This window comes from Grampus griseus (genome assembly GCF_964374135.1).
Source record: "Grampus griseus genome assembly, chromosome: 15".
In the NCBI taxonomy this organism is placed as follows: domain Eukaryota; kingdom Metazoa; phylum Chordata; class Mammalia; order Artiodactyla; family Delphinidae; genus Grampus; species Grampus griseus.
The window spans coordinates 52,637,059-52,656,958 of NC_139009.1; the positions used below are offsets into that span (position 1 = coordinate 52,637,059).

Genomic DNA, 19,900 nt, shown 5'->3' on the forward strand with positions numbered 1-19,900 from the left:
CTAACTAGCCTCTAGCAATTACCCTTCTGCTCTTTATTTCTATGAAATCAGATTTTTCTTTTTAAGATTCCAGATATAACTGATACCACACAGTATTTGTCTTTCTCTATCTGGCTTATTTCACTTAGCATAATGCCCTCCAGGTTCATCCATGTTATAGAAAATGGCAAGATTTCCTTCATATTTTGGCTGAACAATATTCCATAGTCTGTGTGTGTGTGTGTGTGTGTATGTGTATATATATGTATGTGTGTGTGTGTGTATATATATATATATATATATATATATCTTTCTATGTATTATATTTTCTTCATCCACTCATGTCAGTGGACATATAACTTGCTTCCAGATTTTGGCTCTTGTGAGTAATGCTGCAGTGGACATGGAAGTACATATATCTCTTTAAGATATTGATTTTGTTACCTCTGGATATGTACCCAGAAGTGGGAATACTGGATCATATGGTAGTTCTATTTTTAATTTTTTGAGGAACTTCCATATTGTTTTCCATAATGGCTGTATCAATTTACAGTCCCACCAACAGTACAAGGGTTCCCTTTTCTCCACATCCTTGCCAACATTTTTTGATCTTATGTCTTTTTTGAAAAAAGCCATCCTAACAGGTGTGAGGTGATAGCTCACTGTGGTTTTGATTTGCGTTTCCCTGACGACTGCTGTATCTGTTGGCCATTTGTATGTCTTCTTTGGAAAAATATCTCTTCAGGTCCTTTGCACATTTTTAAATTGCATTATTTGAATTTTGGTATTGAGTTGTATGAGTTCATTACGTATTTTGGATATTTACTCCAGATCAGATATATGATTTGCAAATATTTTCTCCCATTCCATAGACTGCCTTTTCTTTTTCTTGTTTGTTTCCTTTGCTGGGCAGAAGCTTTTTGGTTTGATGTAGTCCTACTTATTTATTTTATCTTTTTTTGCCTTTGCTTTTGGTGTCTTATCCAAGAAATTACTGCCAAGACCAGTGTCAAGTGGCTTTTTCTCAATGTTTTCTTCTAGGAGTTTTGTGTTTTCAGGTATTACATGTAAGTCTTTAACCCATTTTGAGTTAATTTTTGTGAGTGGTATAAGGTAATTTTTGTGAGTGGGCCCAGTTCCATTCTTTTGCATGTAGATATCCAGTTTTCCCACCACCATTTACTGAAGAGACTATCCTCTCCCCATTGTGTGTTCTTGGTGCCCCTGTCAAAGAGCAGTCGACAGTATATTCATGGGTTTACTTCTAGGCTCTCTATTCCGTTCCACTGGTCTATATGCCTGCTTTTATGTCAGTACCACCCATAAAATGGAATACAATGTAACCATTAAAGTAGTGATATAGGTCTATATTTATTTTTATGGAAAACTGTCACTATAACATTGATGAATGAAAAAAAAACTAGTTATAAATAAAAAATTTAGTAAGTGTGTATACTTATAGAGGTATTTTAAAGGATGTTCATTTCTGGATAAGAAAATTTCAAGTGATTTTTTTTTTACTTTGTTCTTTATATTTTATGGTATTGTTTTTATTATATTATTATTTACTCATAATCTAAATAGTTCATTTTCATCTAAGGGCTTACTGAATCATATTGATTTTGCTTACAAAATATCTTCTCTTTTATATTCATGTAATTCAGGCCGTTTCAGGTCTTCATTATTTCTTGCAACTGGCATGTAAAAACAACTGTTGCTCTCTCTTAATAGTAATGACACATAATATCTGTTTAGTACTTCCTAGTTTACAAAGTACTTCCAATACAGTATCTCCATTAAGATTCAAAAACAATCTCAAAATGGATTAAAGACATAAATGTGAGACCAGATACTATAAAACTCCTAGAGGAAAACAGGCAGAATACTTAAATCGTGGCAATATATTTTTGGATCCATCTCCTAAAAGGAAAGGAAACAAAAGCAAAAATAAACAAGTGAGACCTAATTAAACTTAAAAGCTTTTGCACAGCAAACGAAACCATCCACAAAAGTGAAAAGATAACCTACTAAATGGGAGAAAATATTTGCAAATGATGTGACCAATAAGGGGTTAATATTCATAATATATAAAAAGCTCATACAACTCAACATCAAAAAAAACAAACAACCTAATTACAAAATGGGCAGAACTGAATAGCCAGGTTTTTCAAATGAGGACATGCAGTTGGCCAACAGGCACATGAAAAGATGCTCAACATCACTAATCATCAGGGAAATGCAAATCAAAACCACAATGAGATACCACCTCACACCCGTCAGAATGGCTATCATCAAAAAGACCACAACATATGTTGGTGAGGATGTGGAGAAAAGGGAACCATCATACACTGTTGTTGAGAACATAAATTGGTACAGCCACTGTGAAAAACAGTATGGGGTTTCCTCAAAAAACTTAAAATAGAACTACCAGCAATTCCACTCCTGGATATATATCCGAAAAAAACCCCAAAACCACTAAGTCAAAGAAGATACATGCACCTTAATGTTCATAGCAGCATTATTTATAATTGCCAAGGTATGGAAGCAACCTAAGTTTCCATCAACAGTTGAATGGATAAAGAAGGTGTCTTATATATATACCTTGGAATACTACTCAGCCATAAATAAGAATGAAACTTTGCCATTTGCAGCAATATGGATGGACTTGGAGGACATTATGCTAAGTGAAATAAGTCAGAGAAAGACAAATTCTGTATGATATCATTTATATGTGGAATCTAAAAAATACAACAAACTAGTGAATATAATAAAAAAGAAGCAGACTTATAGAGAACAAACTAGTGGTTACCAGTGGGGAGAGGGAAATAGGGAGGGGCAATATAGGAGTGAAGGGAAACAAAGGGTTATTATAGGATTACATGAAATCATCTGTGTGAAACTTAAAAATTATAAAGCACTACAGAATTCAAAGATGCTTTTATTCAATTAAAAAACCCAACCTATGGGTAGGTACTATATTATTATCGTCATTTATATACATTTTAAAAAACTCAAAAGTTACTGATCTTGAAGACAACTTATGACCCAAATTCCATGTATCTACCATTACACCTTCCCATTACACCTTGCTGATTTGGGGTAAGGATAAACCCAAACTCCTTAACATGGTCTGGATATAATAAGGAGTAGAGTACATTTCCCAGAACTGAAAGAAAGCTGATGTAGCTGGAAAGCAGAGAGATGAGAATGGAGGGACCTTAGCTGCCATATTAAGGAGTTAGAATTTATCCCAAAGGTGACGAGAAGCTGCTAAAGGGTTTTAAATAGAGGAGTGAAATTATAAATTATGATTTTTTTGACAAGGGGTCTGCAAACTTTTTTTGTAAAACACCAGATAGAAATATTTTAGGCTTTACAAGCTATATAGTCTCTTGCAACCACTCAACTCTACCATCATAGAGTAAAGCAGTCATACACATTACATAAATCAGTTTGGCTGTGTTCCAGTAACATTTCACTTATGGACACTGAAATTTGAATTTCACTATCATGTATTTTTAATATCATATATTTTAAAGTGTTTTGATACTATTTTTTTTTTGATTTTTTTCAGCGATTTAAAACTGTAAAAAGCCATTTTGGGGCTAGATTTGGCTGGCAGGCCATAGGTTGCTGACCCTAATTTTAGAAGATGTTCACTTAGGCTACAGTGTAAAGCAGACAAAGAGGTCCTTTCTGGCCCATTTCCTCAGGTCCAGTACCCACATACTGACTTTTTAATATTCAAGGCCTATTGATATCATGCTATATGTCTTTTATCCTTCTATCTCTGATAGATGCTAATGCAAAAAGAATATTCTCAGGTTAACCATTATGCTTTTTTGGTGACCCCTTTGCATTCAATGTGGTCATATTTTTATTCTTTAAGGAAGAGATATCTTGGTGAGAGAAGATAATTTACATGTAGGAATAATCCTATTTTAAAAACTTTTAAATTCAAAGAGGTAATATTTCTCAGTATATAGGCTAGATGATAATTTAAATACTAACATGTGATCTATTAGAAAACATGATAAATTCTTTAGACAATTTCAATATGGAGCTTCAAATGTATATAGTAGAATCATGAGCTTAAATGGAGCTTTGTTTAAGGACTTAATGCTCTCTTAAGGCTCTTAATGCTTCCTTAAGGCAAATCTTGGGCTATAAATAAGCAAAGTTACATAGGAAGAATAAGGATGTAGCATTTTGATTGTTCACTTTTACAAATAAAAAGGAAAGTAAAACTATTTCTCTCATTCCCTTATTTTAGGTTTTTACCTTTTACTAGTAAATATCCTTATGGGTTAGGGTTAGGGTTAGCCTATCAGCAGAAAGCCTATTTGGCTTTAAACTAACATGGAGACTTTCTTTATATTGTTACTGCCTAACTGAGACTAAATGCTGAAACAGATATGATTTGAAAAAAATTTATAAGATGGCTTTGATGATTATTTATTAATTAATAGCCAAAGAAGCAAAAATTACAGAGCAATATAATAATACATTGAGAAAGAAAGTTTACCAGACACTAAATATTTAAATACTCATCTCTTCAGTTCTTTTCTTTGCTAGAAAAAAGACTGGGACTATAGACATAAAAAAAATAAAGATATATGAAGAAAATCTACCTTTACTTGTGAGTAGTGTCAGAGGTGAGAAGGTGGAGATAAAGAGTGAAAGTCATTGGGGTCAGAAAATCTAAAAGGTGTTGTAATTAAATTTCTGACACTGTGATGTCTGCATGCATAGACTTTGGTGAAAATAATAAAATGTTCCCTTCATATACTAATATGCCTGATCAATGACCTAATAAAATACAGATGACCAACAAAAGGCGCATACATGTGAAGTATGATCAATGAAAGCACAATTTAACTGAATGATGCAAAATTAGAATTTAAATAACAAATTCATTCCAAAGTCATGAACCCATATTAACATCTAAAGCATCAAAGCTTAATTTAAACTACAAAATGTCTTCATTTGTGCAGAAAATTCAGGTAAAAGAGCCTTCCAGAAGTTTTTGTTGTTTTCAAGAAGCTTTTGCTTCGTTGTTTCATTGACAACAGTGAAATCTCTGTGGAGCACAATATGCTGGAAAACCAGGAACCCCACCTTTGTTTATCTGATCTCAATGGACGCTGTGGTGAAAGATCTTATAAAATAAGAACCTGATACAGAGCACAAAGATCTGTAAGAAACTGGTTGATTTTACTGTTCCGTAGCTAATAAATGGAGGATTAAAGCATATTTGAATTTATATCCTCTTGGATCCACTTTGCACTGTGGATACTTTAAAAATACAAGTGAGAACATTCATAATATGTTACTTCTCACTAAAATCGAAGGGACAAACTGAGCACATTCAAGATCTAGGGGACATGTTTTGCCCTATGTCCTAGTTTCTGAAGCTGTACTTCTTTAGAGAATGGATTAGAAAGACATTTAAGCTTGTTAGATAACAAAGGTGTCATCCCCTCACATCAACGTACCTGAGGAGAAATGTTCAAGAATTATAAATTCTTAGAAAACTAAAAAACCCTTTGGGTCTGGCAAGGAAAATGTCAACAAGTCAAAAGAGACTAGATGGCTATTGACCAGTTTCATGAAGGCAGAGCTGCAAGCCAGGATGGAATAATACTTTCCCACCATGTGTCGAAGGCACAAATGACACTAATCCTTTTTAATGGTCACAAAAGCTGACAACTTACTCAGCCTTAGAACTGAAGGCACAAAATCATCTCTGGGAATGACTCACCATAAACAGGTCACGAGCACCAATGTCAACAGCTAACAGAAATGCCTTTTCAAATCTCTGGTACCTATAAGGTAGAAAAGAAATGTTATATGTTGTGAACAAAACTACAGAAGAGGAGAGATCAGTTTGTTTAATTTACTTATGTGTTACTGTTTTTGTTCTGATACGAAAAATATTCTCAAACAGGAGGGACTTTGCCTTCTGGGATCTTCCCTATGTGAACTCTTATAGTACTTAGGAGGAGCTGAGGCACACAGCCCTGTGGAGGTGTTCAGTGCAACTTTCAAAGATAAACATAACCAGATTAGGTGCTGCTGAATGTAGAGAAATGATAGCTTAGGAAATAATGTTTCTCATTATATTTTACTTTGTTGTGTTTTGTTATGTAAGAGAAAAGTATGGGGATATGGAGAATATAGCAGGATAAGAGCAATTAATCATATAATTATACTTTTATGTTTCTTAGGTAAAAGTTAAGAAGTCAAATGTTGCATTATTACAAAACTTTCATATTTGTGAGTTTGGAAAAAATATGTTCTCCTCTGTTGTAAATAAAAATAATAAATAGTTTCTAAGATTTTTTTTTCTGGGAGTATAGTTGCTTTACACTGCCGTGTCAGTTTCTGCTGTATGTACAGCAAAGTGAATCAGCCATACGTATACAAATATCCCCTCTTTTTCGGATAAGTATTTTTTTAAGATACTACTTTTCTACTCTTTTATCCTATCTTTCCTTGAGGTAAAACTGAGAATTTTCTTTGTGAAAGTTTAATTTTAGGCTAAAATATATGAGAACAAACTTCAGTTTAAATTAATTACCTCTGTAGACATTTTAAAATCCTGAGAGAAAAGCATGTCACGAACGTACAATTTGCACAGGATTTTGGAATGAAAGTTCATCTTTATTTTGTCTAAATGTTGAGACTTACATATAACTGTCAGTCTTTCTGACTCAAGAAACAAGAACATAAATAACCAAGTTGTTCTCTGTTTTATGTTGTGAAATAAAATGGTATAAAATATAATGATGTGCCACAACAAGAGAAGCCACCACAATGAGAAGCCTGCACACTACAACGAAGAGTAGCCCCTGCGTGCCACAACTAGAGAAAAGCCCTCATGCAACAATGAAGACCCAATGCAGTCAAAAATAAACAAATAATTTATTTTAAAAAAATATAGATTTCAAATAAAACGTGTCAGAAATGTAGAATATAAATTATTATTGACAGAGTACATACATTTATTAGTGAAATAGCTAATATAATTAAAATTCAAACACACAAGGCTTATGATTATTCCATATGAGCTGGTAGGTCCAGAACCTGAAACACTTCACAATTTCCATGCTGTGTTTGATTACTGTTATCACATCTCCTCCCTGGCTCTACTTACTAGCATCTCCAGTATTTGCTTGAATCCCTTTCAACTATGGAAGATCAGAAGAAAATTGTGTTTATTTTTGTTCCAGGAAGCTGAATGATTCATTATATATACAGTGGAAATGGGATGTAATGAGGAAGAAGACAGAGGATCAGCAAGTTGTACTACTCTTCCATACATTCACTGCCATCTTGCATTTGTTGCCACTCCAATGAAACTTTTCTAGCAGTAATAAATTATCCAGACTTAAAGATAAGTTCTTATCTTGTGTGCCCTTTTGGCCATATCTGACCCTATTAACTTCCCCTCCTTGAAACCCTCTCTTTCCTTGCATTTGGAGATTCATTCTTTGTTTTCTCAATTCTTAGAATTCATCTTCTTAGTCTCCTTTTTAAGTTAATTTTTCTTTGCCTACTCCATGAAGTTTTCCCCAGTAACCTTACCCGCTCCTATGGCATTGATAATTATATCAATGACCCATAAATCTCTAGAATCCATTTATTTCCTGAGCTCCAAACTCTTTATTTCCAGGAAACTCAAATTTAACATGTCTAATATGTCCACTGATACATAAATTTGGCAACCATATATATGATTAATTGAAATTGGGAAATATGAAATTAAGGTGGACAGGTCAGGAGGTACTCTTCATTCTAGGTGAGAGGTAATGATTAACATTATGATAAAATGAAAGAGTTGGCATTGGCGTCCGGCAGTATGTTCAACCAAAAATATCAAAGAGCACTCCCCAACTAGATTGCTTATAAAATATATGTTAAAGTACAACACAGGACTCTAAAAAAAGGGAAATTTCCAAGGGTACCACACTCTCAGTAAAAAAAATAACCAACTAACCGAAGTCCCTTGATTGAAACTACAGTAAGGATCCCTGAGCAGAGAGCAAAAATGGGGGGAAAAAAGGCAGAACTACTCTGGGTCATCACCCTCAGTAGACTGAGCCCTGAACAAGTCTCAAGGTAAAGGGGCTAAGCCTGAGGCTTTTGATTAAGACATGGGCTAAAATGATCCCAGGTTATTAGTGCCCCTAACTTTGGTAGAAAAAATAAAAAGAAAATTCATGTCTGGATTAAAGCACTTTTGATAGAAGCCATCAGGACTGCCATAAATTAAAATAAAACAAGTATGAGTTCACAATGAAAGATCACTGAATACAAAAGAAAACAAGCTACTGTGATGGAAAATTAGAAAATAAACAACAGATTTACTTCTCCAGGAATTTCAGATCACTGAATTATTAAAGTTAGAATATAAAATAATTCAGCATAAGATTTTAAAAGAAATAATTATGGAACCATGAAAATAAGCATACAACAGGATATAATAAAAAAAAATTACCAGGTAGATTTTTTAAGAAATAAAATAGAACTTTTGGAAATGAAAACCTGAACTGGAGTTAAATAATTTGTCACAAAGAGAGAATTAGTGAAGTAAAAGAGGCATAAGTAAGGAATTACAGAAAATGCACAGAGAAATAAATATAAAGAGAGATTAGCAATACAGAGAACATGGAAAAGTCTAACATGTCTAATCAGGTAATTAAGTTAAAGGCTGAGAATTTTCCAAAGCTGATAAATGATATGAATCAATAAACACAAGAGGGACAATATATATCAAGCAGGATAAATTGAAAAGAATCTATAATTATGGACATCTGTAATGGAATTTCAGAACTCCAAAAATAAAAAGATATTAACTGCCAGAGAGAAGACAGATCACCTACAAAGGAACTACTGATACAGACTGACACCAGACTTCTCAATGGCAACAATGGGATGTAGAGGACATTAGGGATATACTTTCAAATTATAGAGAGAAAATAAGCATTACTCTTGTATAATATGACAGTGGAACTTTCTTTCAACAATTAGAGAAAAATAAAAACACTTTCAGATGTACAAAAACTGAAAGCATTCAACAGATCTTCAATAAAGGGACTTCTAGGGAACATAACTCAGGAAAAAGGAAAACGATCCCAGAAGGAAGGTTTGAGAAGCAAGAAGGAATGGCTTCAGAAAAAAAAATTTGGTTAATATACAGTTAAATACACACAGACATACAGCAACACACACAAATGGTCTGATATTTTTAAGATCAGAAAATACTAATTACATATATCATGTAAATCAAGTGCTAAGGTCTTTGCTTTTTGTACTGTTGAAGATAATAATTGTTTGATTTTGGTAACTATGCATAGTCAGATTTCAAATAATAACCACTAAAAGATTGTAATAAATTACCCGAATAGCAGTATAGGTAGAGTGGGGTTGAGGCTGAGTGAATTGAAAAAGAAAAAAATTCAAGAAGTATTAAAAAAAAAAAACAAGAACAGTGGATCTATGCTGGTGCCCTGGTGAAAACAACAACTGAGAGACAACAGGGCCAATTGCCGGCATACCCACAGTTAAGGTGCGACCAAGAGCAGTGCCAACAACCGTGTAATCTGAGAGCTCGCACAACGGGTGAAAGGTGACACAACAGAGCACACCCAGGTGAGCAGCTCCAGAGGAGGAATACTCAGTGGCTTCTCTCCCAGTGGGAGTGCTCCAATCCCACCTACCTCACACCACAGATCAGAACACAGGTAAGAAACGGCTCTGGGGGCCTCTACTCCAGCAACTAGGGAGCAGACCATGTCCCTGTCAAGGCAGTGACAACCACAGAGCATGTCTAATATGTCCACTGTCAATTTGGCAACCATATATATGATTAATTGAAATTGGAAAAAATGAAATTAAGGTGGACAGGTTAGGAGGTACTCTTCTTTCTAGGTGAGTAACGATTAACATTATGATAAAATGAAAGAATTGGCATTGGCATCTGGCAGTATGGACAACCAAAAATATCAAAGGGTGCTCCCAACTAGATTGCTTAGAAAATATATGTTAAAGTACAACACAGCACTCTAAAGAAAGGAAATTTCCAAGGGTACCACACTGTCAACCAAAAAATAACCAACTAACCAAAGTCCCTTGATTGAAACTAGAGTAAGAATCCCTGAGCAAAGAGCAAAAATGGGGGTGGGGGAGGCACAACTACTCTGGACAGGAGTCAAAGAATGGGATGTAGAAGACAGTAGGGATATATCTTCAAATTATAAAGAGAGGATAAGCATTATTCTTGTATAGAATTTGAAAAAGAAAAGATACATGTATATGTATAACTGAATCACTTTGCTGTACACCTGATCATAATATTGTTAGTCAGCGATACTCCAATATAAACTACAAAGTTAAAACAAAAAGGAAAATCCTAAAGATGCTACCAGAAAACCACTAGAGCTCATCAATGAATTTAGTACAGTCGCAGGATACAAGATTAATACACAGAAATTTCTTGCATTCCTATATGCTAACAACGAAAGATCAGAAAGATAAATTAAGGAGACAATCCCATTTACCATCACATCAAAAAGAATAAGATACTTAGTAATAAACCTACCTATGGAGGCAAAAGACCTGTATTCAGAAAACTACAAGGTACTGATGAAAGAAATGAAAGATGACACAAACAGATGGAGAGATATACCATGTTCTTGGACTAGAAGAATCAATATTGTCAAAGTGACAATACTACCCAAGGCAATCTACAGATTCAATGCAATCCCTATCAAATTACCAATGGCATTTTTCACAGAACTAGAACAAAAAATCTTAAAATTTGTATGGCTACACAAAAGACCTGAATAGCCAAAGTAATCTTGGCTCCTTGACATCAGGATATCCTACAAAGCTACAGTCATCAGAACAGTATGATACTGGCACAAAAATAGAAATATAGATAAATGGAACAGGATAGAAAGCCCAGAGATAAATCCACAAACCTACGGTCAATTAACCTATGACAAAGGAGGCAAGACTACACAAGTGAAGAAAGACAATAAATGGTGCTGGGAAAACTGGACAGCTACATGCAAAAGAATGAAATTAGAACATTCTCTATCACCATACACAAAAATAAACTCAAAATGGATCAAAGACCTAAATGTAAGGCCGGTCACTCTAACACTCTTAGAGGAAAATGTAGGCAGAACATGCTTTGACATAAATCGCAGCAACATTCAATGCTTTTGAATCCACCTCCTAGAGCAATGAAAATAAAAACAAAGCTGAACAAATGGGACCTAACTAAACTTAAAAGCTTTTGCACAGTGAAGGAAACCATCAACAAAACAAAAAGACAACCCACAGAATGGGAGAAAATATTTGCAAACAAAGCGACCAACAAGGGATTAATCTCCAAAATATACAAATAGCTCATGCAGCTCAATATAAAAAAAACAACCCAATCAAAAACTGGGCAGAAGATCTAAATAGACATTTCTCCAAAGAAGACATACAGATGGCAAAATGCGGATGAAAAGATGCTCAATGTCACAAATTATTAGAAAATTGTAAATCAAAACTATAATGAGGTATCACCTCATACTAGTCAGAATGGCCATCATCAAAAAATCTAAAAACAGTAAATGCAGCAGAGGGTGTGGAGAAAAGGGAACCTTCCTACCCTGCTGGTGGGAATGTAAATTGGTACAACCATTATGGAGAAAAGTATGGAGGTTCCTTAAAAAACTAAAAATGGAACTACCATATGACCCAGCAATCCCACTCCTGGGCATATATCCAGAGAAAACCATAATTCGAAAAGATACATGAACCCCAATGTTCACTGCAGCACTGTTTACAATAACCAAGACATGGAAGCAACTTTTAAGCCTATTGGCAGAGGAATGGATAAAGAAGGTGTGGTACATATATACAATAGAATATTACTCAACCATAAAAAGGAACAAAATAGGACTTCCCTGGTTGTGCAGTGGTTGAGAATCTGCCTGCCAATGCAGGGGACCTGGATTCAATCCCTGATCTGGAAAGATCCCACATGCCACAGGGCAACTAAGCCTGTGCACCACAACTACTGAGCCTGCACTCTAGAACCCACGAGCCACAACTACTGAGCCCACATGCTGCAACTACTGAAGCCCGTGTGCCTAGAGCCCGTGCTCTGCAACAAGAGAAGCCACCGTAATGATAAGCCTGTGCACCGCAACAAAGAGTAGCCCCCCACTCGCCGCAACTAGAGAAAGCCTGCGCGCAGCAACGAAGACCCAATGCAGCCAAATAAATAAATAAATAGAACAAAATAATGCCATTTGCAGCAACATGGATGGACCTAGAGATTATCATACTGAGTGAAGTAAGTCAGACAAAGACAAATATCATACAATATGACTTATATGTGGAATCTAAAAGAAAATAGTACAAATGAACTTATTTAGAAAACAGAAATAGATTCACAGATATAGAAAACAAACTTATGATTACCAGGGGTGAAAGGGGGCAGGGATAAATTGGGAGATTGAGAATGACATATACATAATACTATATATAAAATAGATTACCAATAAGGACCCTACTATAGAGCACAGGGAACCCTACTCAATACTCTCTAGTGTCCTATATGGGAAAAGAATATAAAAAAGAGTGGAAATATTTATATGTATAACTGATTCACTTTAGTGTACACCTGAAACTAACACAACATTGTAAATCAACTATACTCCAATAAAAATTTTTTTCCAATAAAAATGTAAATAAAAATAAAAAACAGGAAAGGAATAAAAGGAAGCACAGGAAAATAGCACAAAGGAAGATAGAAACAGCTCAATATAAAAATAATCATATACATGGACTAAACTCACCAGTTTAAAGACAGAGTGTCAAACTGGAAAAGTAAAATCCGGTTTTATATTATTTATAAAAGCCACATCTAAATCATACAGACAAACAAGGTTAAAAGTAGAAGGATAGAAGACAATTATTGATAAGAATGTAAAGTAATGCAGCCACTTTGGGAAAAAGTTTGGCAGTTTCTGAAAATATTACACATAAATTTGACATACAATTACACTCAATTTCATGGCAATTCCTACGTATCTACCCAAGAGAAATGAAACATACCCCAGAGAGACTTACACTCATGTATACATAGTGACATTTTTCATAATAGCTTAAAAGTAGAAACAATCCTAAACGTCAATCAACTGATGAATGAACGAATTAAAATATGGTATATCCAAACAATGAAGCAGGTTTCAGCAGTAAAAAGGAATGAAGCACTGATACATACTACAAAATAGATGAACTAAAAAATATTACGTTAACAGTTAAAGAAGCAATATTGTATGATTCTATCTATATGAAATGTCCAAAAAGGATAAATCTATAGAGACAGAAAGTAGATTTGTGGTTGGCTAGGGTTGGGAAAAGGGAGTGACTACAAATGGGCATGAGGGATCTTCTTGGGATAAAGGAAATGTTTAAAATTAGATCAAGATAATGGTTTACAAATCTGAAAATTTACTAAAAATCATTGAATTGTAGAATTAAGTGAATAAATTCTATGGTAGTTAAATTAAACCTCAATAAAATTTTCTTGTTAAAAAGCTAAGGTAGCTATATAATCAGATAAATGGTTTTTAGAAAAAAAAATTATTAGAGATAGAAAGAGTAAGAACAAAATAATAAAGGTTTCATGTCTCCAAGAAGATACAAAAATTCTAGACTGGATGCATTTAATAAAATAGGCTAAAAGTATATAGATCAAATCTCTGATAGAATTAAAATAAATAATGAGCCCACCAACAAAGGGGAAAGTTCAAAGTTATATCTGAATTTTTGCTAGGCCAAGCAGTAAAAAAATTCGTAAAGAAATAGAAGTCTTAAACAACATAGTTACACAGCTGGATTTACTGGATACATAGAACTTGTCACTCATAAATTAGTGGATACACATCCTCCTCAAACACACATGGAATCCTTACAAAATTATGTTAGTAAATAAAAAAGCATGTCTCAATAAATTTTAAGGAATAATATATATAATGAATCTGTCAACAATGCAGTTTTTGATAGAAAGATAAGCAATAAATCCATATGCATTTAGAAACTAAAATGTCATTAGTCAAAGAAAAATTATAATAGAAATTTAAAAATACTTAGAAGTAATTGAAAAACTTGAGCAAATGAGACACCTGAAGGGAAATTCGTAGCCCTAAGTGTTTGTATTAAGAAAAGAAGAAAGGTTAAAAATTGATGAGCTAAATATCCCATTTAATAATTTAGACAAAAATAGAATAATCTCAAAAAGACAGTGGAATAAATGTCTGAGGTACGCAAAGGAAATAAGACTGTCACACAGATTCTATATTCGGCAAAAAGTATCTTTCAAGAATGAAGGTGACATAAAGACATTTTCAAGGGAAAAACACCTCTAAGATATGTATCTCCAGTAGAACTGCAGTATAAGAAGGGCAAAAGGAAGTTCTTTAGGCCAAAATAAATGATATCAGATGGAAACTTCAGTTCTTCAATAAATAATGCAAAGTACTACAAGTGATCAATGTAAAGAAGATCATTTCCTTTATTTAACATACATATGTGTGTTTTAAGCAAAAATTATAAAATTGTTTTGTGGGGGTTATAACATATATAGGTAATATATGTGGCAACTATAGCATAAAGCAGGAGTTCCCAACCTTTTTGTCACCAGGGACCAGTTTCATGGAAGACAATTTTTCCATGGACCAGGTTGGTGGGGGGATGGTTTTGGGAGGATGCAAGCACATTACATTTATTGTGCATTTTATTTCTATTATTATTACATTGTAATATATAATGAAATAATTATATAACTTACCATAATGCAGAATCAGTAGGAGCCCTGAGCTTATTTTCCTGCAACTAGATGGTCCCATCTAGGGGTGATGGGAGACAGTGACACCTGAAGTGTGTTGCTTATGTCCAGTCTACTCCGTAAGATGCAGCTTAATTGTCACTTGCCACTCACTGACAGGGTTTTGACATGAGTCTGCAAGCAGTTGATTAATTATGGTCTCTGTGCAGTCAAACCTCTCTGCTAATGATACTCTATATTTGCAGCCACTCCCCAGCACTAGCATCACGGCCTCAGCTCTACCTCAGATCATCAGGCATTAGATTCTCATAAGGAGCGTACAGCATAGATCCCTCACATGCGCAGTTCACAGTAGGGTTCGCACTCCTATGAGAATCTAATGCCACCACTGATCTGCGGAGCTCAGGTGGTAATGCGAGTGATGGGGAGCGGCTGTAAATACAAATGAAGCTTCGCTCGCTCACCCGCTGTTCACTTCCTGCTGTGTGGCCTGGTTCCTAACAGGCCACAGACTGATAGTGGTCCATGGTCCAGGGACTGCGGACCCTTGGCGTAAAGGATGAAGTGAGGTGGGTAAATGAACCAATTGACATGTAAGATTTCTACATTTTACATGAAATAGTACTATATTAACTCTAAGTAGACTGTGGAACATTATGGATATTTAATGTAACCCTTAGAGCAGCTAAAAAGTATAATGTAAAGAGCTATAGCTAAAAAAGCAAACATAAATTAAAACAAAATTCTGAAAAATATTCAAATAATCAAAAAGAAGGAACAGAGGAACAAATATTAGAAGAGATAAACAGAAAACAAAAAAAATGGTAGATTGACTTTCAACATATCAATAATTACATAAATATTAACAGGCTGAACACTCCAATAAAAAGACAAAGATTGTTAGAACGGATTAAAAAAAAGCAAAACTCAACTATATGCTGTTTATAAGAAATACACTGTAAATATACAGACACAGTGTGAAAGTAAATGGATGGAAAACAGTATAAGAATGCTAGAATGGCTAAAATTATCAGATAAAATAGACTTCAAAACAAACAGTAGTGTCAAAGACAAAGAGGCATAACGGGAACACACAACAATCATAATGTCTCCAGGGTGAGCTGCAGTTGCCTCCCGCCTCTCCAGGAGAATCTCCAAGATCAGCAGGTAGGTCTGACCCAGGCTCCTAGCAGATTACTGCTTCTGTCTTGGGTCCTGGAGCATGTGAGATTTTGTGTGTGCCCTTTAAGAGTGAAGTCTCTATTTCCCCCAGCCCTCTAGGACACCCATAAGTAAGCCCTTCTCGCCTTCAAAGCCAAATGCTCTGGGGTCTCATCTTCCCAGTACAGGACCCTTGGGCTGGGAAGCCTGATACAGGGCTTGGACTTCTCACTCCTTTGGAGAACCTCTGCAGTTGTAATTATTCTCCTTTTTGTGGGTTATCCACCCACGGGTGTGGGACTTGACTATAGCATGACTCCACCCCTACTACCTTTCTTATTGTGGCTCCTTCTTTACATCTGTAGTTGTATTAGATCTTTTCTGATAGGTTCTGGTCTTTTTCATCAATGGTTCTGCAAACAGGTGTGACTTGGTTTGCTTGTAAGAGGAGATGAGCCCAGGTTGTTTTTCTTTGTTAAAGGAACATTCACCTATCTGTTTATCTATCTATCTGTCTATCTATTTATGGGTGTTGGGTCTTTGTTGCTGCCCACAGGCTTTCTCTAGTTGCGGCAAGTGGGGGCTACTCTGCAGTGCTCAGGCTTCTCATTGCGGTGGCTTCTCACTGTGGAGCACGGGCTCTAGGTGCATGGACTCAATAGTTGTGGCATGTGGGCTCAGTAATTGTGGCTTGTGGGCTCTAGAGCATAGGCTCAGTAGTTGTGACGCATGGGCTTAGTTGCTCCGTGGCATCTTCCCGGACCAGGGCTCCGAACCTGTGTCCCCTGCGTTGGCAGGCAGATTCTTAACCACTGCACCACCAGGGAAGTCCTGAGCCCAGGGTTTTTCTACTCTGCCATCTTAGCTGATCTCCCATGGACAGTACTGTTTAATTTCCATATGTTTGAGAATTTTCAGTTTTCCTTCCATTATTGATTTCTAGCATAATTTTACTATGGTAAAAAAAAGTATGCTTTGTGTGATTTCTATCTTTTTAAATTCATTAAGACTTGTTTTATGTTCTAATAGTGGTCTATGCTGGTGAATCTTCCACGCTCACTTTAGAAGAATGTTATTCTGCTGCTGCGTGTAGAGTCCTCTATATGTGTCTGTTAGATCTAGTCAGTGTATACTGTTGTTCAAGCCCTGTATTTCCCTATTGATCTTCTATGTAGATGTGTTATCCACTATTGAAACGGGTGATGAAGTTTCCAACTATCATTGTACAGCTTTCTACTCCCTTCCATTCCATCATTGTTTGCTTCATATGTTTCGGATCTCTGTTATTCTGGGGTGCAGATGTTTTAATTTATTATATCTCCTTGATGCATTGTCCCTTTAAGGATAATGTTCTTTACCTCTTCTAAAACTTTTTTACTGATGTCTGTTTTGTCTGACATTAGTAAAGCCACCCTATCTTGCTTTTGCTTGGAATATACCTTTCATTTTCAACCTATTTGTGTCTTTGAGTCTACCGTGAGCCCCTTCTAGACAACATACAGTTGGATCACATTTTTTTCCACTCTTTCAATCTCTGTACTTTAATTGATGGTATTAATCCATTTTCATTTAGTGTGATTACTGATAAAGAAGCTCTCAGTTCTGCCATTTTACTATTTATTTTCTACATCTATCATTTTGTCCCATAATTCTTGCAATACTGCCTTCTTTTCCATATGATTTATTTTTTTCTAATGTACCATTTTGATCCTTCTCTCTTCCTCTTTTAGTTATTTCATTAGTGATTACCCTAAGGATTACAATATCTTAAATTTATAACAATCTAGGTTTAAATTATACCAACTTAACTTTAATAGCATACAAAACTTTACTTCTATATAGCTCTATCCTCTCCTTTATGTTATTATTGTCACAAAGTTATCTGTTTAAATACTGTGTGTCCATTAACAGAATTACAATTTTTGTTGCACTCACTGTTTTTAAAATCAGATGGGGAAAAAAGAAGAGTTACAAACCAAAAATATAATAATACTGGCTGTTGTATTTACTTACATAGTTTTCTTTCCTTGTATTGTTTATTTCTTTGTACTGCTTTGAAATACAGTCCTTTCATTTCAGACTGAAGGACCCTTTTTAGTATTTCTTATAAAGCAGATCAACTAGCAGTAAACTTCCTCAGCTTTTATCTGGGAATATCTTAATTTTCCTTCATTTTTAAAGGATAGTTTTGACAGGTGTGTAGAATTCTTGATTGATTTTTTTTCTTTATATACTTCAAATGTGATCCTGCTACCTTCTGCCTTCCATGGTTTCTAATGAAAAAATTAGCTGTTAATCTTATTGAGGATCTCTTCTACAAAACCAGTTGCTTTTTGCTTGCTGCTTTCAAGATTCTGTCTTTGGTTTTTGACATTTTGAATGATGTGGGTTTCTTTGAGTTGATTCTACTTGAATTTCATCATGTTTCTTGGATATGTAGATTCCTGCAGTTAGTCTAAATTTTCTTCTCCTTCTAAGACTCCCATAATGCATACGCTTGATGGCATCCCACATGTCCCTCAGGTTCTGTTCATTTTTTTTCTCCTTTTTCCTCTCATGTGATAATTTTTTTTTTTTTTTTTGTGGTACACGGGCCTCTCACTGTCGTGGCCTCTCCCGTTGTGGAGCACAGGCTCCAGACTTGCAGGCTCGGGATGCACAGGCTCAGCGGCCATGGCTCACAGGCCCAGCCGCTCCGTGGCATGTGGGATCCTCCCGGATGGGGGCACGAACCCGTGTCCCCTCCATCAGCAGGCAGACTCTCAACCACTGTGCCACCAGGGAAGCCCCTCATGTGACAATTTTAATTGTCCTATTTTAACATTCACTGATTCTTTCTTCTGCCTCCTCAAATCTGCTGTTGAGCCCATCTGGTGAATTTTCCTTTTCAGCTCCAAATTTTCTATTTGGTTCCTTTTAATTATTTCAATCTCTACTGATATTCTCTATCTGGTAAGAAATCATTCTGATCTTCTTCACATCATTGTCTATCATTTCCTTTACATCTCTAAGCTTATGTAAGACAGCTGATTTAAAGTCTTAGTCTAAACAGAAAGGCAGACATAGAGAACGGACGTGTGGGCACAGCAGGGGAAGGGGAGGGTGGGATGAATTGGGAGATTAGATTTGACATAAATACACTATCATGTGTAAAACAGATAGCTAGTGGGAACCTGCTGTGTAGCACAGGGAGCTCAGTTCAGTGCTCTGTGAAGACCTAGAAGTGGGATGGTGGGGGAGAGAGGTACATGAGGGAGGGGATATATGTATACATGTAGCTGATTCACTTCACTGTACAGGAGAAACTAATACAACATTGTAAAGCAATTATACTCCAATAAAAAAAATAAAGTTTTAGTCTAGTAAATCCCAATGTCTGTGCTTCCCCAGGGATGCTATTTTTTTTTCCTTGTGAATGGGCCATACTTTCCTGTTTCTTTGTATGCCTTTTAATTTTTGCTGGAAATAAGATATTTTGAATATAATAATGTGATAACTCTGGAAATCAGATTCTTCCAGGTTTTACTGTTGTTGCTTTTGAGGGTAGTCATCTATTTGTTTAGTGACATTCTCAAACTATTTTTGCAAAGCCTATATTCCTTGTCATGTGTGATCACTGAAATCTCTGTTTCATTATCTCAGCAATCAGCCAGACATTTTTAACATCCTGACAGACTGATGTGACAGATTTTTAAAAAAATTCTAAAGCAACAAACAAACAATTCTCTCAGTCTTTGTAGATTGCCTCTGAGCTAAGGCATGGTTTTCACTACTTAGCCAGGCTACCTATGTACAATTCAGCCTCAGAATTCAACTCTTGCTGTGCACAGCCCAAAGGTCCTCCAGAGTTTTAAGTCTGGGGTTCTCTCAGGTCTTTTATGAGCATGCATCCTGTTGTGGGCA

General features: G+C 35.4%; 1 protein-coding gene across 1 annotated transcript in view; it reads right to left on the bottom strand.

Annotated features, from left to right (window-relative positions):
- WDPCP (WD repeat containing planar cell polarity effector) overlaps positions 1-19,900 on the bottom strand; it is a gene marked incomplete at its 3' end in the record, with an annotated part of 258,646 nt that overhangs the window by 28,047 nt on the left and 210,699 nt on the right. Inside the window, exon 13 of the mRNA XM_082672747.1 lies at positions 5,741-5,804. Coding sequence (XP_082528873.1) covers positions 5,741-5,804 — 64 coding nt within the window. The remainder of the gene's footprint in view (positions 1-5,740; positions 5,805-19,900) is intronic.